Here is a 25,452-nt window from a genome sequence, read left to right as displayed (position 1 = left end):
CACTAAGTATGAAATGGAATATTTTTAAGTAGAGACATGATTGAAAAAAAAAAAAAAAAAAAAAAAACTGTGTTCTCTCCTATTTTGGACAAACTGGACGTTCTCTTGAAAAATGAATCCAAGAACATCAATCTTCCATTCTTCACAACAAACCTGAAAAGTCTGGATTGGCTCAGCACGGGATTGAAACTGACCACAGCATCCTTTGGTCCAGGACTCGCCTCTTGCATAGATCCCGTTATAGGTTTGAATGTTTGTTCAAAGAAAGCGTGGAGGCCTTGCTCCATCGCCCCAACCAACCTGAATCGTAATGACTGTATTTCTGTATCAAAAATCTGGGGAAGTCTAATCAAGATTATTACTCGTTAATTTTTTTTTTTTTTTTCAATCATGTCTCTACTTCAAAATATTCCGTTTCATACTTAGTGATATAACATCATGTGGCTTGTTCTATTTTAAACGATCTATTGTTAATATTCTAGCTTGTATTTTTTTAAAACTGTTCTTGTAACCACTGAGGATGGTCTGCTATTTCCAGACCGAAATATTTGGTTAATTAAATATCTTTCTTGTGTTTACGTGCATATATCATTCAGTCTTATGTCACAAGTATCCTTAAAAGAAAGAAATTAGTCAAAACACTAAATTAACTGTATACAATACAGTGTTCAAACCAATTTTAATGGTTTGAATGGTTTCTAACCCAGCTCTCAGATCGAGAGATCTGGGTTAGAAATAAAACACTTGCTCAAAGAATGGAGATATGAGAGTTCTGAGATTAGTGAAGTGACCAAATGGCATAAATGGCTGTATCACATGAAAAATGAGGATATTAGGAAAGAACTTGTGATGGTTAGCATTCAGGAATGTATTAGCAGAGCTAATCTCTGATAGTATGGTCACTTTAACAGAATGGGAGAGGAAAGATTAACAAAACAATTGTTCTTTGTCAGGAAAAAGATCCAGAGGAAGAGCAAGGTGGATTGATACAGTAAAAAGTGCCTTAGAAGACAGAAATATAAGATCTCATAATGTTGGAGTCTTGACAAATCGCAGTTTAATTAGGAGAAAATTGTTGAAATTTGTTAGTAATGGTGTAACTTTTTCACAAGGTACTATCATCATATCCTATATACCCCTCTGGTACATAGCAGGAATTTCATGATGACAATTCCTTTGCTATCATTAACAGAACTTCCCCCTTACTCCTCTTTTCACCTTCCTATCCTTTCATTTCTAATCCCTTGGACAACCAAGTTTCACTTTCGCTTACACTAATAATGTGATGCAATTAGTGCATCACACTATTAAAATTAAAACTATTATTAGTAAAACTCAGCTCTTTTATTTCTAATACCTCTTACATTAGCTTATATTACCTCTCCTCTTACATCCCACAGGTCTCCTGGGTTCCAAGCGGATAAAGAAGCTATGGAAAGGGTGCAAAGAAGAGTTACAAAGATTATATCCGAACTATGGGATTTAGATTATGAGGACAAATTGCGAATATGTGGATTTCAGACTCTGGTTAACAGGAGAAAGAGAGGTGATATGATAGAGGTCTATAAATTTTTGAATGGATGTTATAGGACAGGGTTTCTCAAACTATGTTCCGCGGAAGGTGAATAGGTGTTCTGCGAGAAGTTCTGAAATTTGTCATTTTAGTTTTCTAAGCATTTTTCATGAATAAATATTTTATAGTAAAAATATTCTGAGGAGAATAACATTCGTGAATATGTCTAAAAGCTCAGACCCAGAACACCTAATAACATCTGTGTATTGTTAATTTTCACACATCGAAACATTTCAACATTTGGGAAAGGGAATAACGCTGTTTATGACGGATCATAAAAATTGCCTGCAAGTGGATTATAACAGTGGTGGCATATCCTCTGTTCTCAAAAATGAAGGAAATGAACATCTGTGTAGCAAATGTCCGTGACCAGGCAGCATATTTTTAAACATGGAAGTATTCATAAATTATCGTTAATTTTCACACATTGAAATCTTTCAACAATTATGAAAGAGAATACCGCCGTTTATGACCGATCATAAAATTGCCTGCAAGCTGATTACAACAATGGGTGGCGTGTTCTCAAAACTGAACAAAATAACATCTGCATTGCAAATATCAGTGACCAATCAGCAAGGAAGTATAAAGAAAATTTTTCCACTGAAATTGAAGATCAAGGTAGTCTGTATCCGGTTCTCAAATCTATTACTACTGAATACTTTCTTCGCAAGTTCGTATTGCAGTGTGTAAGTGCTTGTTCTGAAACCGGAGTGCCATGATTTTTTTAAAAGTAATAACAATAGAGTTAAAATCTGATATGAATAAGAGATAAGGCACTTTGTTTAATTTTGGTATTAAGAAATCTCTTATTGAAGGTGTTTGTGACGGAACAGATAGCGAGTCATCCACCTGAAGCCTACAAAGATCTCCAGGATGTACAAAAGGAGAGGAAAACTACCAGCACACAGGAGAAAAAGTCTGCATTCACTTGTAAGTACTTATAATATTATAAATATATTTCGTGATCAGAATGGGATATGTAAATGAAAATCAGCACAAATTAATTTAACGATGTTTGCCTGAATAAACTACGACATGCTACAACATTTCATTAGTCCAGTGATTGATAACTAATTTAAATTTAATTTATATTTGTCAACATGCCACACTGTATACATAAGTGTACTAATACTCTTTATGATTATGCTGTAATTAATTATTAATACTCATGTTAATATATGAACTTTAAAAAAAATTGGAAAGGTATTTACGAGTAAATTTCTTGGGACCGGGCCCTCAGAAAAAAAACAAAATCAGCTAATGCCTTTTTATTCCCGATAGGGAGTAGGCGAGGAGACTTTAAAAAAAAAAAGAATTCCTCTTATTCTTTTAACTAATTTTATAATTAATATCTGATTTATTTCGAACTGTTTAATTTTTGTTACTGAACATTTTATCATATCATTCTTATTACAATTGCGTTTACATTATTTGATACTGTTTAGTACTTTTCTTACAAGTATTGTTACAATTCATATTTACTTTTGTGTGTTGCAGTCGTTTTTTACTATTTTGCATTATTCATTTACTTTTATATTATTCGACACATTTCTTATTTATAATCTTATTGTTTTTCATACTAAAGTTACGTTTACAAGAAAATTCTATTTGTTTTTATTATAGCTCTGACAAATATTGGAATTTGAATATTATTGAAAAAATACCCATGGATTCTTGTTTAAAGACAGAAACTTTAACACAAAGAGGAGCAAGTACTTCTGCTGACACATCTACTCGTATGATTGGAGAAGATATGGAATTGAAAACGGTGGGTTCTTCAAAAGCTAATATTAAAGAACAAGAGTCATCTAAGAACAGACCAAAATGGAAGTACCATGAAAGTTATTTAAATTATGGATTTACGTGTATTGGCAATACACATGCTCCTGATGTTTTATGTAATAAAATACTAGTATTTTTCATTATATGGAAGGTGGGGAGAGAACATGGGTGCATCCATGGAAGTTAAATTTAATTGCAGTCAAGAAAGGGGTAAAAGCTAGGTTTTTCTCTCAGAGAAAGCAGTGAGTGAGTGGAATAGTTTGCCATTAGGGGTAGTGAATGCATCTAGTGTGAATGAATTGAAGGGAAGGTATGACAGCTGGTTTGGGTGATTTATAGCCTCCATCGATGAGTCCTTGGCTGCCTGGGGGTCTCAGATAATAATAATAATAAAATTGGATAATGGTGAAGTCTTGACAGATAACAGATTATTTTGGAGGAAAATTGTTGATCTAAAGTTAGTAATGGTGTAACTTTTTCATGCAGTACTATTATAAATATCCTGTATACCCCCCCCCCCCCCGAGGGTACATATGAAGAATTTAATGATGATGATGATATATTTCCATTGGTACCAAACATTTTCAGAAGTAGCACAGCTAATAATTCTAGAGTAACTGCTTGTTATTATTTATATTCACAATTGCAAAAATTACTCAGAATAAATCCAGTATGTTTATGTCATAAGCCTTTTTAGGAATTCAATAAGTAGGTAATAATTGCTTAACATGTTATGAATTTACATTCTGTGATTGGCCTGATCATGATCGAGAATACTAAGTCTGAATAATTTCAATTACATTTTACTGTACATTACAAGAAGGTACATTTTAAAATCATTTTAGCTTTTCTGTATTTTCATAAAAATGTTTAATGATCAACCTAAAATCACATACATACTTTTTTAATTATGCAAACTGGAAGCTTCATGAACAATTCCTGCAAAATCAAAAAGTAAATAAATAAATAAAAGATTAAAAATTTCCACAGAAATATAAAATAACAATAGAGATGGGTATATGGAATCTCACAAGATAATGCACAAACCACATGAAAATACTTTCTCTTAGGATGAAGTTAATTTTAGTTATAGGCCACGATAACCTAACTTGTGCAAATATTTATTTAACCATCCAAATTTTCTAATTAGCACTAATGAAGTACTTCTGCATATTTTGGAAAACACCCTTCATTAGTTAATATTAAGTTTAAAATATATATATGTAAGTCTCCCAAATTTGGGGTAATTTCATGCACCCAAATTTGTTGAGGTTAGGAACGTTTTTTAGAGCTGCTGAAGATTCTTTGAATAATCTTTCGTATTTAAACTTGCTGCGATGAATTATTTTTGTTTTCTTCCAACGAATTGTCCTACTTTGGCCAAACAGGCAGAACAACAAATATCAGGATTTCAGAACACAAAGACTACATCCGGTTTCACCAGTACAGCCGCTCCGGGCTGGCAGACCATGCCCTACATACCCACCATAAAATTCGTTGGAAGAAAACAAAAATAATACACCACAGCAAGTTTAAATACGAAAGATTATTCAAAGAATCTTCAGCAGCTTTAAAAAACGTTCCTAACCTCAACAAATTTGGGTGCATGAAACTACCCCAAATTTGGGAGACTTACATTATGAGAACTTCAGCCCAACTGCCAAGACTACCAAATTAGCCCGCCAGAGGGCACCGTTAGGACTTTAGGAACAATATTAGTTTCTTGCTTTCTTCCTCATTTGCTTTGTGTTAGTGCCTGCGTGCACATACCATATCTTTATGTTCCTGAAGATTGCAATGTGACGTTGCCGAAATATAGAAGTTATTCATTAAAGTTACCTTTAATTAATATACTTTATATGCGTTGTTAATTCCGTAAACTAATTACCAGTTATGTCTGACCAACGTATAAGCCTTGCTACTAGAATCGTGGATATAACTTGTTCTGATGAGGTATCCTTTCCATGATAATATGTCACTCCATTCTTTCACTCTCAACATGTCTCACATTTCTTACGCTCTCCATTCTTGCTCTTGTATATACCACAAACCATTTGCTCTCAGCAACAAATACAATAAACACATGCTACATCGCACTAAATCCTGCATGTCGATATCAGTCAACATTGATGTCTTGGTTGCCATTTTTCTCATATGCATCATGCCATAACATAGAACTTTTTTGAAAGAATAGCATATAATTATTGGTCAAAACTAAACAACAGGCTTAAAAATAAACAAAATACCACCAGTTACGTGTATGGCAGCCACTACTAAGGACAACTGCTAGCATCATAATTAGTAATGGCTTAATAGCAGTACTGCATTGTTGTTTCTTATATTCAGGCACCTCATAAAAAATAGCCAGACTTCTAAAAAAGTACAATCTCTGCACTGCATTCGAACATCATCTGAAGCTAATCTTTAAAGGTACATGTGGCATAACTATAAACATAAACATAACATAAACAAAACATAAATATAAACATAACTATAAACAACAAGTTACATGGTAACTGCAATAATTAACTTTAATGAAATGAAAGTACAGATATTTCTTTCCCCATTCATTTATTATAGCTGACATTCTTTATAAATTTTTTTTTTTTTTTTTTTTTTTTTTGTTATGTCAAATTTTGTTGCAGAAACTATTTTTTCTTAATGTCTTTACATCACATATTACATTTTTGATGTGTTTTTTTCTTTTCTTCAAGTGCATACATTACTTTGAACTACTACTGATATATGGATTCCCACTTTTGTTTCTTTTTTGGCTTTATTTTTCCATGTGGCTGAATTTAATATACTGACATTTCATTAACTTTTAGATATCTCATTCTTTTACTTCTGCATTATATTTCCAATGTTAATTTTTAATATGGATTGATCTCCTTATTTCATGATGCCAAAATTAATACATTTAGTCTCTTTGATAATTACACTTGCGCACTGACTGCTGTTCACTTATGAAAAATATTTCTCTCTGAAAAGCAACTGCTTTGGTACTGAATGAAGAGTCTTGTCACTAAGGTTTCTGCCTGATCTCTGATAAGAATCCAAAACCAAAAATAGTAAATATCAAAATGAAGAAGGCTATTAATTCTTATTCTGCCCAAAATATTTACCACAGTGCTAGCAATGCCCTGTTGTCAGAAATGGTATACACCTGGTCATCGACTTATGACCGTCCACACACAAAAAAAAAAAAAATTAATTAATTAATGATAAATCAGGCAGCTACGCATACAATAACTATGGGATACGAACCCACGTACGATAACTATCTCTCAAATACACTCACGCGCCGGAGACGCTTATGCAGAAGATTTTCAGGCTAGTACTGGATGTTTAAAGTGTTTTAAAAAAAGATTTGCTTTGCATAATGTACGTGTCACAGGAGAAGCAGCAAGTGCAGATGAAGATGAAGCCCAAAAATTCATTGATAGTTTTGACTCTTTAATCAAAGAAGAAGATTATCTACCGGAACAAATATTCAACGTATATGAAACCAGCTTGCAATGGAAATGCATGCCTAATCATACATACATACACCAAGAAGCAAAAAGGATGCCAAGATTCAAAGCTTTTAAGGATCGGATGACTTTGTTGCTTGGTGGGAATGCCACGGGTTTTAAGCTAAAGCCTTTTCTCGTTTATCGTTCAGAAAACCCTCGTGCATTTAAGCACATCAACAAGCACACACTGCCCGTTTAGTACCATTCAAACCCCAAAGCTTTGCTGACTCAAGCACTGTTCGAAGACTGGTTCATGAACTGCTTTATTCCCCAGGCTCATGAATATTGTGCGCAGAGAGAAGTATCCCTTTCAAGATTTTATTGATTATGGACAATGCCCCTGGCCACCCACCTCATCTGCACGACCTCCAACATGATGTTAGAGTGGTTTTTATGCCAACTAACACAACTGCTCTCATTCAACCCACGGATCAGGGTGCTATTTCAGTATTCAAGGCTCACTACCTCAGAACGACATTCGCACAAGCCATCGAAGCGATAGATTCTGATGCTGATTTATCTCTGCGTGACTTTTGGAAGCAGTACAACATTCTTCAGTGTATCAAGAATATTTTGACCACATGGGAATGTGTAACAATGAATTCTATGTCGGGAATTTGGAAAAAGTGTCTAAAATGTTATGCAAATACATTTGAAGGATTTGAAAAATGAGAGGAACTGGAAGTGATTACAGAAAAAATAGTTAAACTTGCAAAAAATCTTAAATTAGAATGTGAAATAGAAGACGTAGAGGAGTTGCTAGATTGTGAAAGAAAAGAACTTTCAGATGAAAAGTTGATTGAATTGGAAGCACAGAGTGTCAGAAGAAAAAGCGAGAGAGGAAGAAGAAGAGGAGCCAGAAAAGAAATTCACTGCAAAGAATTTATCAGATTCTTTTTCGCAACTGAATAAAGCTCTTGCCAGTTTCGAAGCAATGGACCCTAATATCAAACGATTCACAAAGGTTGAACGTATCATTCAAGATGCGGTGCGTTGTTATCATGAGATATATGAAGAAAAAAAGAAACAAACTGTTCAAACAAAGATCAGCATGTTCCTCATCAACATGACCCTGACGATCCACAACCCAGCACAAGCAAAGATTAAAAATTGATTTTAGATTGTATTTTTGTGTTTACAGTACAGTATTATTTTTCACTGTATGTACAATATACATAATTATAAATTTAAAAGATTATAAAAATAAATTATAAAGATGATAAAAAGATTAGAAAGGTTAAACAATACTGTTAATAAATATATGGCCGACATACGACCAAATCGACTTACGACCTGTCAGCCAGAACGGAAGTCGGTCGTAAGTCGACGACCAAGTGTATTATGTTAAGAAGCTCTTCTTTTCTAAGAACAATAAAATTTCTGAACTTGAAACTTTACTATAGAATAATCTTTGTCGTGAACATTTTGATTTAATCAACAGAATCTTTCCTCAGCCAGACATGCTCACTTAAACTATAAGCAGAAGTTCAATTATAATTTTAAATTATTAGAGCAAAGAAGATGTCAGTTCATTCAGCAATCACCCAGCTCTGTCCATGAAAAATGGGCAATAAATTTAAGTAACTGTTCTTTTACCAATGATGAATTAAGTGTGTTGAAAGGGATTTTGTAGTAACATCTCGAAATTTGCCTCATTTAGATTTTATGGTAAGTGTAGAAAAAGACATTAACAAGCTAAGGTTTGAGAATGAACAGATTTTGTATAAAGCTACACCTGCTCCTCTGAATATTTCTTTACCCAAAATACAAGCTCTGCAATCTTCATGGAAGTAATAACAAAGTCTGACAAAGGAAATTCAATGATACTCATAGATACCACTGACTACAATCACAAACTTAGTTTTACTCTGGGATAGATCCACTTATAGTATAACTGACATATTCTAAGCACAGTCAGCTCCAATAAATTGAATAAATTGTTAGCTAATACTATTGGAAAGTTGTGGATTCATCATGCTCATTCCTGAGATATTTATGGCCTTCCTAAAGTGCACAAATCTGGTCGTCCATTATGTCCAATGGTTCATTGCATATGATCTCTGACTTATTTGGCAAAATATCTTTCAAGACTTCTACAAAACTTTACTAGAAAAACCACCTCTTATATCAAAAATAGTTTTGGCTTCAAAGAAAAAATGACAGATCATCTTCAAGAGTCTGCAATTATGGTTTCCTTTGATGTAGTTTCACTGTTTACAAATATACCATGTCAAGAAACTCTACAGCTGTTTGGCTGATTACTTTATGAATAGAGAATCAGAATTCTAACACCATTTCTCCTTGACCTTGCATTTGTCTACCTTTGTGGATGATATCTTTGCAATCTGATCTCAGTCTGATACAATACTTCATTTTCTAGATAATATTAACTCCTTATATATTCGCATCAAGTTTAGTGAACATGAATCTAATAAAACTCTTCCATTTTTGGATACTTTAATCCATCATAGCTCAGCTAGTAATATTGAATTTTCCGTTTAGAGGAAGCCATTCTTCACATCATCATCCTTCAAAAATATTGGTGTTAAAAAAGGCTTTCACACAATTTGTTCTTCTGAGTCTCCTTTCTTTTAGTGTTGCACGGTGATCAGCATTCATTTTAGAAATTATAGACTTTACAACCGTGTTATAAATAACTATTTTAATTTCTGGGCATATTGACCTTCATATTAAGATCATCATCTGGAGTGTATACAAATATACAAGGACAAACTGAGTTACATTTCACACAGTAAGCTAAAGAAACAATGATTTGATCACATTTTATTCCAGTGGCATGACCTCTAGTGAAAAAAAAAAACAGATAAAATTAAAATTCATTAAATATTTAGAAACTACATCAAAGCTAAATTCCATTTAAGATAACATGGGAGAAACATTCTTTCATATAGATAGTTTTCTTACAGTAACAATGATGTCCTATTTTTAACATAACAATTGTTATATTAGATTTACGATTCTGGATTATCTACAGTCCTATTTATAGTTAGCTCTTAGGGAGAAAGGTTCCGTGGGTAGAATATGTACCTTCCATATGCTTGGGATTTTTAGACCATCATTATTGTTCAGATTGGGGTCATTGATAAGAATCTCACAGACCTCCTTAAATTTACGTTCATACCATGTTTTGGTGTGATGTAAACAAATGGTGCTTTTCCAGTCAATTCTATGTAAAGTGTTCAGGGCATGATCAGAAAGGCCAGCTTCACCATAGTTATTATATTTAATGTGTCGTTTATGTTCCTTTTGTCTGATAGGAATTGTGCGTACTATTTCCCCTATACATATGGTAGATTACAGGTGCAATAAATACGGTATACTCCAGGGTGGAACAGAGGAGGGAGGGAGTCCTTGGATGAGTTGAGTAAGTTCTTTAATTTTGCAGGAGTTTTAAAGGGGGGCTTTGAGGTTGTATTTCTGTAGTATTCTGTTTATTTTATCTGATGTCCCTTTAATGTAAGGAATGGTTATAGTTTTATTGTAGTCTGATTTATCTTTGTTTTTTGTTGAGGTCTTGTAGAGAATTTTGTTAATTGTTTTGGCTGTAACTATTTTTTAGGAAAGTATTGCTGATAACTTTAAATTCGTCTTTCAGCACTTGTTCATTGGAGCAGATCTCTTCAAATCCCTGTTTTTAAGAGTATTAATGACACCTAGTTTTTGTGTTGGGTGGTGGTAGGAGTTTATGTGTATATATTGGCCAGTATGTGTCAGTTTCCGGTAAACAGTGAAGTAAAGGGTGCCAGAAGGAAGACGTGTGACAAGTGTATCTAGAAACAGAAGTGTGTTCTGCTTTTCAATCTCAATTGTGAACTGTATGCTTTTGTGTTGTTTGTTTAGGTGGCTAAGGAAAGTGTCTAGCGGCCATGTGGCCAGATCGCAAAAACATCATCAACGTATCTAACACAGACTTTGGGTTTTAAAGGAGAGGAATCTAGAGCATGTTGCTCAAAATGTTCCATATAACAGATAGCAATAGGGAGGGATAATGGCAAGCCCATGGCTGTGCCTTCTTTTTGTAGGTAGAAAGCATTTTGCCATACAAAATAACCAGAACGTAATACATGTGCAAAGAGCACCATGATCTCTGGAGGGAATTTGTTCTGTAAAAGAAGGATTGTGTCATTGATTGGGACATTCGTAAAGAGGGCAGAGACGTCAAAACTAATAAATCGTCTTTCTCTAATGTAATGTCTTTGATTATGTTTATGAAGTGTTGTGTGTTTCTGATATAGGAGGGGGAAATGACCTACCAACTCCTTGAGTGTGTTGCCGCTAATTTCTTGGCTAGGTGATAATTCTGGCTGTCTATACCTTCGACTATTGGCCAGAGTGGTGTGTTTTGTTTGTGTATCTTTGGTAGACCGTAAATTCTCAGGGAACGAGCATAGCGCAGAAGTAATTTTTTGACTATATCTTTTGGCCATGTAGTAATTGATTTAAGCAGTTTTGGTTTTCTTTTTTATTCAATTGGTTGGATCATAGTTAACAAGTTGGCATGTACTATTGTCCAAGACTAGCAGATTCGTTTTTACTAAATATGAGGTTCAGTTTAGAATAACGGTGGCACTTCCTTCATCGGCTCTAGTTATTACGATGTTCGGATTTGATTTTTATGATTTCACTTCCATTAATTCGTGTTTCGTTAAGTTGCTTGTTATTGTTTTCTTATAATTTATATTTAAAATGTTGGCGGTTTCTAAACGTCTTTTATATGCTATGGTATTTGGCATGAATCTTAAATCTCTTTTAATATTATAAATAAAATTCAGTTTGTTCATCAATCCGGGTGCTGCAGCAAAATTTAGACCTAAGAAAGAAAGAAAAATCTCATTTCCAAATTTCATAGACTAAAAGATCGACAAAACCAATGGACATGTTTGAATTTCCCCACAGTGAACGTTAACAACCAACCAAAAGCAAGAAACAACAGGAGCCACCAATCACCTGCAGGTAACAGTAACGTAGTTAACTTATCCAACCATCCCTTAAACAAAGATGAACTCTCGCTACTCAGCAATAGTCGAAGGTATAGACAGCCCGAATTATCACCTAGCCAAGAAATTAGCTGCAAGACTCAAGGAGTTGGTAGGTCATTCCCCCTTCTATATCAGAAACACACAACAATTTACAAACATAATTATTATTACTATTTGACACCTCCAGGGAGTCCAAGGACTCATTGAGGGAGGGCATTTGCTCTGCAACCATTCAATCACCAACTGACCGCAGCTACACCAACGCCATCTACTGCCGACCACCACTGGTATTTCCACAGACAATCACAAACATCCATGCCCATGGCAGGATTCGAACCAGCAGTCTTTTAGCTGGAGAGCGGATACACTATTCACTTGGCCAACCAGACCGGCTATCAAAAACATTACATTAGAGAAAGATGATTCATTAGATTTCAAAAGAATCTGAAGAATCTTGTTTGTTTTGAAAGTAACTGCCCTAAGTGATTTGTTATTAAAATGCTCAATGTAAAAATTGACTGGCAAAGGAGGAGGAAGTGCTGGACCCATCGTAGTACTATTAATTTGTTTGTAGATTTTTCATTGCCAAGTAAAATAACCTACACAGCAGATTACTTGAGTTACTTTAATGAAGGTTACCTGAAATAGAAGGTGGAGGATTATCTTCTTTTTCTACTATTTCAGATTCTACAGCCATCTGCTTTCCCTGTAATCAAAAATATAACATTAAATTAAATGTGGTGGAGTGATATCATAAAACGAATTACTATAACACACAGTGTGCCTGTTAACTAATGAGCTGACAATTATTATATCAAAACAAATAACCGTATTTGGAATTATCAGTTACAGATTCAAAATAATCTCCCTCCAACTCCACATAACATTTACATCTGTCATACAGATGATTGAAGGCATGGGTGGAAATCCTGAATGGGAACCTCCCTCAGTGTGCATTTAATGTCCTCAATGTCACTGAAGTGCTCCCCTTTCAAGGCACACTCCATCTTTGGGAAGCGGAAAAAGTCTGCAGGAACCAAATCTGTCAAATGGAGGGGGATGTTCGATCAGAGAGATCAACTTCAAAGTCAGAAACTGCTTCATAGGCAGCACACAAACTTCAAAAAACTCTTTCTCTTGTATAAATTTCTAAGATTAATTTGGCCATTTCCTTACTGAATAGTCTAGTGATTATAGTGAGTAGCCTAGTGGTTATTCGCCTGGCAAGGGCAACAATTTCCCTAGCTTTCACCACATTTTTGTCTATGCAGAAACTGGCCATCCACAGTGTGGTTCATCACACTGGGATTCCTTCCCCTCTTTAAATGTTGAAAACCAGTGGAACACCTGTGCACGACTCAGAAAATCATTGGCGTAAATTTAATTTACATTAAAATTTTATCTAGGCTCTTTGTTCTATGATGCAACTTCTGACATGCTCCACTCACACACTCTTACTTCAATAGTTGCCACGTGAAAACTGTTGCATCACCCAACTCAAAAGTTGTACCTATGATTAGAGCACACACTATAGCAGTCAAAACTATAAACATGTTTGTTACTTTTATTCAAATGGCTGTTTTGTGAAAAATCAATCTCATTACTTAAGAAGCACACTGTGTATACTATAAATTAACCAACTAAATGTAATAAGGCATTATGTTTCTTTAAATGTATAAAATTGAAATTAATAAAAAAGGATTTTCTCATTATCATCAAATTCCTGACATATACCCTCATGGAGAGTAGAGGAAGAACAAGATCTAGATCTTGGTCTTCCTCTAAGTCTTTTTTTCCCCCCTTACCATCCTGGCAAACAACACCTGTTTTGATAATCTCCCTGCCTTCTCACATTTTATTTAAGTGACAATAGCACTTGAGATCGCCTGATCTTGCACCGTGCGATTTCTGGCTGTTTCCTCAGCTCAAGAAACCACTAAGAGGCCGCCATTTCGAAAGCAACAAAGCATGTGTAAAAGCTGTGGAGGCAGTTTTGAAAGAACTCTCAAAAAAAGGACTTTCACATGTGTTTAAGAAGTAAACGCAACATTGGGACAAAGGCACCGCGTCTCACAGTAGTTACTTCAAAAAAGACCATGTAAATGATGACGATTAAAGGTAATCTGTTTTCTGTATAAATATAGTCTTATAACTTATTGAACAGCTGACGTATATTGATATTTACAATCTCAATGTAAATACAGCTGTGGGATTAGATGGGATATCAGCTTGGGTTCTGTGAGAATGTGCAAGGGAACTGGCATTGCCTCTGACTAGGCTGTTTAATTTAGACTTCCAAGTGAATGAAAAGAGGGCAAAATAATTCTAAGGTTGGTTCTAAGACTTCAGTAGCAAATTATAAACTATTCAGTATCTCAAGAGTGGTGGTGGTAAAAGTATAGGCAGCCCTCGGTTTATGCCTCACTTCCGTTCCTGAAAAAACGGGCATAAACCGAATCGGCGTAAAATGAACCCAATTTTAATGGGAGGTACAAAGTTATGTTCCGCACAGTCAAAAAATATGTACATGAAGTATGTGTGACATTATTATATTTAAAGTTTTGATGATACATGCATATATATTTGTTAAAAAAATAATTATTAATAATGAAAACAAAACAAAATTATATACAAAAAATATGAAACTTCGAAAAGATATTAGATACTTCTATGTTGAAGTCCTGATTTCGGATCACCTGCATTTTTTTTGAAAAAGTATCCAGTGTTAACTACCTAGATTTTCTTTTTCTTTCTTTAAGGAGTTCAGTGTAAGGTCGAATAGATGCGATTACCCTCTTTTTACGCTCGCACGCCATTCCCAATCGTGGTCCATTTCACAGAGTTCATCAGTCAATGTCTCTATGCTTGTAAGGATATGCTGTAAATCAGCCGTTTTTATATCTCTCAGAGGATCTTCATTTTCTTTCTCCTCCTTTGGATGCTGACTAAATGGTTCGGCTAATTCTTTTAAGTCTTCATTGGTAAGCAGTTTATCATGGCTCTCTAAGACTTCTATCACATCTTCAGCTGTAATATGTCCATTCCCACCTTTCGGTGGGATTGGACGATATTACAGCTTTCACGCAGGCTTGGTAGCATCTTCAATAACATTCTCCTCTTGCTCTAATTCCTCGAAGTCATGCATAAACGCTGGAAGAAGTTTTCGCCATGCTCCTTTTAAACACTTTGCTGACACTTCGTTCCAAGCTGCCTTGATGTTGTTAATGCCCTTCAAAATATCGAATGACCGCCAATAGTCTTTAATAGTTTTTCCTGAAGTGTCCAAGACTCTTACCATTTCCATAAATGTTATACGGAGGTAATAGGCTTTGAAGACTGATATAATACCCTGATCCACCGGTTTGCAAAAGCGATGTCTGTTTGTGGGCATGTAAACAACCTTGACATCCAATGGTGTTCTTATTTCAGCAAGGTTTTGAGGATGTCCAGGGGCTGGCAAATCATTTTCTTTACAGAAGAGAAGCACAGCAGGACAAAAATAATTCATATACCAATCTATAAAAACGTCTTGTGTAACCCAAGCTTTCTTGTTCTATTTCAAATAGACTGGCAGCATGGCTTTTAGACCCTTGAAGCTTCAAAGTTCCGAAGACAATTGCACCCAATAAAAGCGTAAGTCTATCTTTTGCAGCTTTAAAACCTGGACTGGAACATTCTTCAGAGGAAATGAAACTGCATGATGGCAATTTTTTCCAGTAGAGTCCAGTCTAATCAACATTAAAAATGATATCAGAAGGATAACTTCCTTGTTCTACACAGTCTTGAAATTCTTTAGGAAAAGCAGCCGCTGCTGCAACATCTGCACTAGCCGCCTCACCACATAATTTGACACTATGGCACTTACTTCGAGACTTAAATCTCACGAACCAACCTTTACTTTCTAAAAATGTTTCTTCGCCTCCATCTGCCTTTTTAAGATCCTCCAAAATTGTTTTTCTGATTCAAGTCATCCACCCATAATGATAATAATTTTTCCATTTTTCATGAAGTTTATCCCTGCTATAAATAACATGTTTTGCATTTAGTACTGCCATAGACTGTTGCACAGACTGTTTTATTCTATCTGCATTTTTCATAATTGTAGTAACAGTCGATGGAGGTAAGTTCATCCTTCTACAGACATTAGCATGTGTCTGCCCATCTTCCATTCTTCGAATCACCTCCATCTTCTTTTCAAGTGTGATTGATTTCTGCGCCTTCTTAACACCAAGTTCTGCTAACTTTTCTGCACTTCTTTTATCAGACATGGTATGTAATTACGTACTTTATCATTTTAAATACGTATGTATGTAAAAAAAATTAAATAGAACAATTAGGTAGATTCAACAGTAAAACTAGGTTTGATACATATGCGTTGTCATAGTAGCTCGGTAAACACTCAAACACTAGAGTGCCTGCTAGCATCATTTCTCAGTCAGATAAAACTACAGTAAGAAAGCATGCGCAGGCATCCAGCATTATTGTGAATTGGCATAAATTGAACCATCATAAACCGAGGGCTGCCTGTACTTGAAAAATTGGTCAAAAAAAAAAAAAAAAAAAAAGAATTCAAAAATGGGTGGATAAGAGTATGATACTATATGAAGGCCAACATGTCTCTAAGGGTTGGTTATGCCTTAGTAATTTACTTACATTTCATAACAGTGACAGCTGAGTTGGATAAAGGAAATGGCTTCGTGATGATTCTGCTGGATTTTGCAAAGGCATTTTCACAGAATACCACACAAAACTTTGTTACACAAATTAGAACAAATGGGGATGGATATGACACAAATTATACAGACGGGAGGGTAGCTGCTGGACAGATATCAAAAAGAGATATACAGAGGAGCAGAAGCTAGGCAAAAGCAGGTGACAAGTGGTGTGCCACAAGGTTATGTGTTAGGACCACTACTGTTTAAATTGTACATAAATGATATCAGAAATAACCCAAAAAGAAATATTCAGTTGTTTGATGATGATGCAAAACTAGGTAGAATAATAGTTAATCAAGGCAACGTGGAAAACTTGTATGACAATTGAAACAGACTATCAGTATGGGCCAAAGATAATGGGTATCAGTTTAATGTGGAAAAAAGTAAAATTCTGCAGTCATTTTACACAAATTATGGACTCTACAAGCATGTTATAAATAATTATTTTAATTTCCTGACGTTTTGACCTTCATATCAAGGTTATCACCTGGAGTATACACACATATATACAAAGACAAGGTAAATTACATTTCACATAGTATGCTGAAGAGGCAATGATTTGATCAAAGATTATTCTACTGGCCTGACCTCTAGTGAAAATAAAATTACAATAAATAAATAAAATAAAATAAATTAACTACATCAAATCTATTCCATTTAAGACAACATCAGAGAAACATTCTTTCATATACATACTTTTGTCACAGTAAAAATGATGTCCTAATTTAACATGACAATTGTTATATTAGATTTAGGATCCTGGATTAACTAAGGTCCTATTTTTTAAAATTTAAATTTTACATATTAAATTTAAATTACACTAAAACAATAACCAGCAACCTAACAAAATTGGAATTGACAGTGGTGAAATCACTAAAATTAAATCTGGACATCGTAATTACTAGAGCTGATAAAGGCAGTGCCATAGTTATTCTAAATCATGCTACTTATGTGGAAAAAATGAATCTAATAGTCTCGGACAATAGTACCTATCAACTTGTTAATTATGACCATAATCGAATAAAAAAGAAAACGGAGAAACTACTTAAATTAGTCACCACATGACCTGAAGATAACATTAATGAATTAATTCCACACTACACTCGTTCCCCAAGAATTTACGGTCTAGCAACTATTCACAAACAAGACATACCACTCCCGCCGATAGTCAAAGGTATAGACAGTCCCAATTATCACCTAGCCAAGAAACTAGCGTCAACACTCAAGGAGTTGGTAAGTTACTAGAGCCAATAAAGGCAGTGCCACAGTTATTCTAAATCACACTACTTATGTGGAAAAAATCAATCTAATAGTCTCGGACAACAGCACCTATCAACTTGTTAATTATGACCCTACCAATCGAACAAAAAAGAAAATGGAGAAGCAACTTAAATTAGTCACAACATGTCCCGAAGATACCATTAAAAAATTAATTCCGCAGGTCATCACTGCTCCTATATTAAAAACACACAACACTTTGTAAACAAAATCAAAGACAATCACAGTGAAAAAAGATGATTTATTAGTCAGCTTTGATGTCTCTGCCCTCCTCACAAATGTCCCAATCAATGACACAATCCTTCTATTACAGGACAAATTTGCTCCCGATATCACAGCACTCTTTGCGCATGTACTATGTTCTGGCTATTTTGTATGGCAAAACACTTTCTATCTACAAAAAGAAGGCACAGCCATGGACTCACCGTTAAACCCCCCTCCATACAATTCGCAATTGAGACTGAAAAGCAGAACACACTTCTGTTTCTAGATACACTTGTCACACGTCTTCCTTCTGGCAGTTTTGCCTTCACTATTTACCAGAAACTGACACATACTGGCCAATAAATACACAAAAACTAGTGGTCATTAATACACTAAAAAACAGGGCTTTGAAGATTTGCTCCAATGAACAAGCACTTAAAGATGAATTAAAAGTTATCAGCAATATCTTCCTAAAAATGGTTACAGCCAAAACACTATTAACACAATTCTCTACAAGACCTCAACAAAAATAAACCAGACTACAATAAAACTGTAACCATTCCATACAGGGATAGCAGACAAAATAAACAGAATACTACAAAAATACAACCTTAAAGCCATCTTTAAATCTCCTGCATAATTAAAGAACTTACTCAACTCATAGGGGAAACAGGATGCACAATTCCTATCAGACAAAAGGAACATAAACGACACATTAAATAAATATAATAACTATGGTGAAGCTGGCCTTTCTGATCATGCCCTGAACACTTTACATAGAATTGACTGGAAAAGCACCAGTTGTTTACATCACACCAAAACATGGTACGAACGTAAATTTAAGGAGGCCTGTGGATTCTTATCAATCACCCTAATCTTAACAATAATGATGGTCTAAAAATCCCAAGCATATGGAAGGCACATGTTCTACCCACTTACCCTTTCTCCCTAAGAATTAATTATAGATAGGACCATAGGTAATCGAGGATCCTAAATCTAATATAAAAGTTGTCATGTTAAATTAGGACATCATTTTTACTGTAACAAAAGTATCTACATGAAAGAATGTTTCTCTGTTGCCTTAAATAGAATATAGCTTTGATGTAGTTAATTAATTTATTTTCATTTATTTATTGTAATTTTATTTTATTTTCACTAGAGGTCAGGCCAATAGAATAACCGTTGATCAAATCATTGTCTCTTCAGCATACTATGTAAAATGTAATTTAGCTTGTCTTTGTATATTTTTTGTGTACTTCAGATGAGGAGCTTAATATGAAGGTTGAAATGTTGGGAAATTAAAATAATTATTTATAACATGGGGTTAAAATGAATGCTGTTCACTGTGAACACTAAAGGAAAGGAAAAGAAAAGTGAAATTATTCATTTTGATTACAAGCTGTGTACCACATTGATGAAATGTACTGCAGGAAACAGATGAAGCTAGAGATTTAGGAGTGGTCATAGACAGAGAATTAAAGTTCAGAGGACATATTGCTATGGTCAATTACATTATCATTTAACAGTGGAAGATGGAAAAGAGTTTATACCCAGACCTTGGATTTGTTAGTAATAGAATAACTAATCTGTGCACTGTGCACTAAAGAGGTACTTGCACCAATCCCAAGTTCACAACATAGACCAACAATGCTGCAAGTTTTCTCACCAGTCCTACTTAAGGAGATCCCACTGAGAAGATACTTTAATTTTTAAAAAGCTAACTGGGAACAGTTCTCAAGAGAATTAGACATAAATTTGTCCAACATTTCATCCAGGCCAGAAAATTATGGGAAGTTCATCAACGCTATTAAATAGTCTGCTACCAGGCACATCCCAAGAGGCTGTAGAACATACTATATTCCAGGTTTTACAGAACAGAACGTGGAAATATATGAAAGATAGTGACCTATGTGATAAAGATCCATTTTCATCAGAAACAATTGACACAGGAGAGGAACTTATAACAGCATTGTCTGAAAAAATAAGTCGACAATAGGCAGAGAAAATTAAAAGCTTAGATATGAAACATAGTAGCAGGAAAGCCTGGCTCATACTCAAAAATTTATCTGGTGACCCCACAACTGCAGCAACTGAAGTTAATATAAATGCAAACCAAATTGCAACTCAGTTATCTCTGAATTTTAAACCAAGTACCGAAGGAAAAATACCTAAAGATTACATTTAAAAAGTTAGGGATTCAGAAAATAATTTATTCGAGGCATCATTTATTAAAAATGACCTAGAAAATGCCCTAAAACGCTTAAAACCAGGATAAGCTGCCGGTTTTAGATGATATCAGAAACAAGATACTAAGGAATCTGGGAGAAAAGGCAACAGAGTGGTTGTTAGAATTTTTCAACTTTTGTTGGAAATTTGCTAAAATACCCAGCATATGGAGGTAAATGGAAGTAATACCTATCCTGAAACCAGGTAAACCTGCTGAAGATCCAAAGAGCTATAGGGCTGTAGCTCCTATGCACAACATTGAAGCTGTATGAGAGGTTAATCTTGAACAGACTAAGTCCAGAAATAGAGAAAGCGCTGATAAAAGAACAGGCAGGATTTATACCAGGAAGATCATGCACTGGACAAATATTAAACTTAACACAGTTTATTGAGGATGGCGTTGAAAGGGGGTTAGCAACAGGAGCTGTATTTATGTTTCACAGCAGCAACATGACACACTAAATCTTAAGAAAGCTTATAGTCAAAATTTACAGCATGACAAACAGCTATTGGTTAGTGGAGATATTCAGGTCGCTGCTGTTCAGCAAGAGATTCTTTGTTGATTTTCAAGGAAAAAAGAGAAGATGGCATATCCAGAAAAATGGTCTACCTCAGGGAAGTGTGCTATCTCCCCTCCTCTTCAATGTATATAATGACCAGCCTATAAACCCACAGTCAAGAACCTTCTAATATGCAGATGACTGGGCAATAGCTTATCAAGCAAAACACTTTGATGACATTGAGAAGCAGCTCACACAAGAACTAGAAACCCTTACAGTTTACTATAAGGAAAACCAACTGAAACCAAATACCAGTAAAACCCTAAGGTTTGGTCTTGTCCATCTCAGTAATAGGGAGGCGAGGAGAGAGTTGAATATAGAATGGAATGGTATGAAATTGGTCAATTAACCAAATCCAACTTACCTAGTTGTTACACTAGATAGAACCTTAAATTTTAAGGGGACACATAGAGAGGACAGCAGCTAAAACTCTTAATAATAACAACAGCTAACGCTCAATAATATTCTACGCTGATTAACATCATCTCGGTGGGTGCTAGCCCACAAGTTCTGTGCACCTCTGCACTGGCACTTTGCTTTTCGACAGCCGAGTATGCTATCCCTGTTTGGGAAAGATCATCACATGTCAAAATTATTAACAAGGTTCTCGATGAAAAATGTTGGCATATTAATGGCTGCTTAAGCCTACAAAAATTGACCATCTATACTCACTGTCTGATATTGCACCTCCTCGCATCAGAAAGAGTATACAGAGTAGATATGAGCGGAAACAACAACTAAATGATGAACGGCATCCTGTGTATGGACATGTTGCAGTACATAAGAGGCTAAGATAAAGGAAAAGTTTTATTCACTCAGTGGAACCATTGGTTGATTCCATAAAAGCTACAAGGTCAACAACGTGGCAAGAACAATCTCCAGAGGCTCTGAACTTAAATGAATCTCTTCCTTCTGGCTTACATCTAGACTGGCAAAGATGGAAGACATTGAATAGACTTCATTCCAGAATGGGCAGAATATGGCAGATGGTGAAACACAAACCATGGATCATCTTCTGTAATGCTGCTTAATAGACATTAATAATATATGCACCCGAGAAGATTTAATGCAGCGTAAGGAAACAGCTTTAAAGCATATTAGTCACTGGATGAGCATAATCTGACATTTTATGTTTTTGCTTAATATTTTATGCAAGTGGCATTTCTGTCTTTTAATGTATGCTTTTAATCATCTATATGTATGCTCTTACAGTTTCTGTAGTTTGCATATGAAATAAAAAATTGCTACAGTAGCTCATAAGATTATTTGGCTGTTGAAGAACACACAAGTAGAGATAAAGAAGTTGTTATTCCTCTTTATAATGCCTTGATAAGCTCACATCTGGATTACTGCACTCAGGTCTGGTCTCCTGGGTTTCTTGGGATGAGGAAGAAGCAGTGAAGAAGATTCAGAGGCGAGCAATCAAGATTGTTAGCCCTAAGTGGAATGTTTCCTATGAGGATAGATTGAGGGTGTGTGGATTGTAGAAGTTGGCTGATAAGAGAAAAAGAGGGGATATGATAGAAACAGTTAAGTTATTTAAAGGGTTTAATAAGATTGATGCAGGGGAAATGTTTCAGCACCTGGCTAGAGAGGCCACAACAAGAGATCATCCCTGGATGGTGAATAAAGGCGTGGTTAGTAGGGGTGTGACCAAATAGATTTTTTGCTTGGATAGTTGTGAATAAATCAAATGGTTGCCTTATTCAGTTATGAGTGCTTGGACTCTTAATGGGTTCAAGGAGAGGGTATGATAGATTATATGGATAGTTTGGATCTCCTATAATGAATCTTTGGACTCCATGGAGGTGCCTGTACAACAATTATAATTTCAATGGGTACTTTGCATTCATGTCGTTACTGACATGTGAAGGCCGAATGGTAGTTAATAGTAGAAATATCATATTCTGAACTATTATATGTTGTAGCAATTTGGACCATATCTTCTTCCATGCATAATTAGGACAATGGAACTAAAACTCTTTAACCCTTTATTATTTTTACTGTCAGGCAGTAAGTATTTCACATGCTGTGTGACATTCTATTTTGTAAAAAAAAATCAAACATTTAATAACTTCATTACAATGTCGTCTGATTTTCAGAGAATGAGTGAGATGTGGATATATTATTTTTCTAGAAATTAAAATTTTAATTAAGCTAAAGGTAATAAGGACATTCATAGTTGGAACCAAATTACTAGTCCTAAATGCAAGACTGCACTTCATCATCCTTTTTTCTTTCAGTTCTGAATATCCCTCTCTTTAGAATGCCGAATCATTTTCCATTCTAAAATTACTCATCTAGAATAATTTGGTGCTTTATAAGATGTTTAATCTATAAGAGGATGCTTCTAAACTGAATTAAACCAACCACATGTAATACCTCTTCTACACAAAAATGACACAGACTGCCTTAGAAGGAACATGAGATAAAAACCTTCTCATAAGCTTAAACGTCATAGATTTCTCAAAAGCTTTTGATTCAATCAATAGATGAAGGATGTTAAAAAAGAAGATCTCCATGGGTTTTTGTTATGTGAATATTTCTGTATATATTTCCTTAGTCATATATGAATAAATGATGGGATGCTACTGTAATTGGTATCCTTCCAATGAATATTGCTCAGAATAATTTTGAGTGTTTCTGATATGATTCTATGAAAATGTTACCTGAATCAAAGGATTTTTTGGGGGGGGGGGAGTGAGAAAACTTGATGTAGCAACACTGACCCTGCAGGTTAGCCTACTAGTGCTGAGTAATCCAGCCCAGGATATCCATGATCAGCTGTCTTGACAAAGCACTGAGTACACACCACCTAGATACCCAATTCTAGATATCCACAACGTGCATTACACATAAGAACAGAAATACGATTTTAGATTCCATAGATGATAGTCTAGAGCAGTGGTTCTCAACCTTTTATGCTTCACCTACTCCCCAGAAATGTGTATGTAACTGGCACATCACTTGTATAGATAGATAAAACTATAGTTATAGTATAACAATGGGAATAAAATAACACACACACACACTAAATTCTGTATTCATAAATTATATATATTGATAAACACTTTAGAAACACGTTCATTTAACTCCACAGTAAACTGAAGACTAAAAATAACTAAGCACAAGAAGTGAAATAAATCACAACAAATACACAGAGCAGTAAGAAGGCACATTCACTCACTTAGAATGGATGTTTTGACTGGGCGATCAGCTGTTCGGGTAGTTTTGGCTCAGGTAGGGAAGGGGAGGGAGGATTGACAAACGTGTATATACTGGGCGATCAGCTGTTCAGGTAGGTTTGGCTCTCAGGTAGAACTACAGTGGCATGCTTCGTCACTCAGTTCTCAGAAATTAATTAGTATCATTGTTGCCAACTTAGTGACTTTGTTACTAGATCTAGTGACTTTTGAGCTCTCATGGTGTATCCCCAAAAATTTTACCATGTACCACAGGTTGAGAACCATTAATGCAGAGAATAGCAAAGTAAAACACTCAGTAGAAAAAGAGCAAAGAATATGGGTAGAAAAATGGAAGAATGATAAGGGCTAGCAGATGCCTTGCATCACATGGAGGGAGCTCTGTAGAAGGAATGCATCATCCATAATGCCAGACCTCCTCTATCATGCTGGTGAAAAAAAATGTCATAAATTAGTGTAATTGTTTCAAAAAAAAGAACAAGCCATGCTTTTGAAACATTTAAATAAGTATTTTTTGTTTTTGAAAAAAAAAAAAAAAAAAAAAAAAAAAAGATGTTAACGAATCCAGCACTTACTTCTTCAAATATTTTGCTGAATTCTTCTACTGCTCCTACTGAACTGAATGTGGCACGAAACTGGCATCGTTTGGGCGGATCAATACTCATATCTACAGCAGCCCAAAATGCATTTTTCTTATCAGCTCGAAGGCAAGTTTGCACTGCTATTATGTGATCACAAATAATACTTCCTCCATCATTATGCATTTGAATGCGAGCACCATATACACAGTCATCATACAGCATGCGAAGTGTACCCATTCCAAGAGACTTGAATGTGCAGATATATAAATGCAGGAAATAAAAAAAGAAAGAAAAAAAAAATTAACATGTACATATTTATTTTAACAAACAAATAGACTAATCAGTGCAAAGTATACTTTGGTAAAGTAAGTATTTTTTGATTACTAAAGAAGTATGAGATCAGCCGTGGAGAACATTTTAGTACTACAGAACAGTGTATGAAGTTCACCTCTCAGCTTCTGAAACCAAGAATATGACTAAAATCTGATCACTATCACAGCATTACATGTATGAGATAAATCAAGTAGTAAAGAACAAGACAATTTATGTTGAATTAAATGTAGACAAGTAAAATATACAAACTTCAAATACTGTTTTTCAAATGCTACCAAGTTAGTCTTGTGAAGCTTTTACATTCTACAAAGAGAACATATTTTACTTTATTATGCAGCCATAATAATAAAAAAAAAAGCCAAACTGCATGCTTGACTCTCTTTTTTTAATTTTTTTAGAAGAAAATAATTTTTAAGAGCTTCAAAAAAAAAAAAAAAAAGAAGAACTATTAAAAAGAAAAGATAAATATATGAGGGTGGTCT

The 25,452-nt window shown here is 34.9% G+C and overlaps 2 protein-coding genes across 4 annotated transcripts in view; one reads left to right on the top strand and one right to left on the bottom strand.

The window, feature by feature from the left end:
* Positions 1-1,676, top strand: part of LOC150102902 (uncharacterized) — a 646,700-nt gene extending 645,024 nt beyond the window's left edge. For 2 of the 3 annotated variants that reach the window (XM_090397408.1, XM_090397406.1), the window contains exon 8: positions 1,401-1,676. In XM_090397408.1, the coding sequence (XP_090253534.1) occupies positions 1,401-1,629 (229 nt within the window). In that variant the 3' untranslated portion in view covers positions 1,630-1,676. The remainder of the gene's footprint in view (positions 1-1,400) is intronic. The other variant, XM_090397407.1, reaches the window with a different exon arrangement.
* Positions 1-25,452, bottom strand: part of LOC150102901 (E3 SUMO-protein ligase RanBP2-like) — a 673,019-nt gene that overhangs the window by 39,430 nt on the left and 608,137 nt on the right. Inside the window, exons 32-34 of the mRNA XM_090397978.1 lie at positions 24,632-24,883; positions 12,510-12,576; positions 4,256-4,294 (exon numbers count right to left, since the gene is read on the bottom strand). Of these exons, the coding sequence (XP_090254104.1) occupies positions 4,260-4,294; positions 12,510-12,576; positions 24,632-24,883 (354 nt within the window). The 3' untranslated portion in view covers positions 4,256-4,259. The remainder of the gene's footprint in view (positions 1-4,255; positions 4,295-12,509; positions 12,577-24,631; positions 24,884-25,452) is intronic.

The sequence above is a fragment of the Typopeltis vanoorti genome, chromosome 9 (assembly GCF_054136105.1).
Source record: "Typopeltis vanoorti isolate ZY-2024b chromosome 9, IOZ_Tvanoo_1.0, whole genome shotgun sequence".
Lineage (NCBI taxonomy): Eukaryota > Metazoa > Arthropoda > Arachnida > Uropygi > Thelyphonidae > Typopeltis > Typopeltis vanoorti.
Note: the sequence above shows the minus strand (reverse complement) of the source record. Positions and strands in the feature narration are given on the sequence as shown.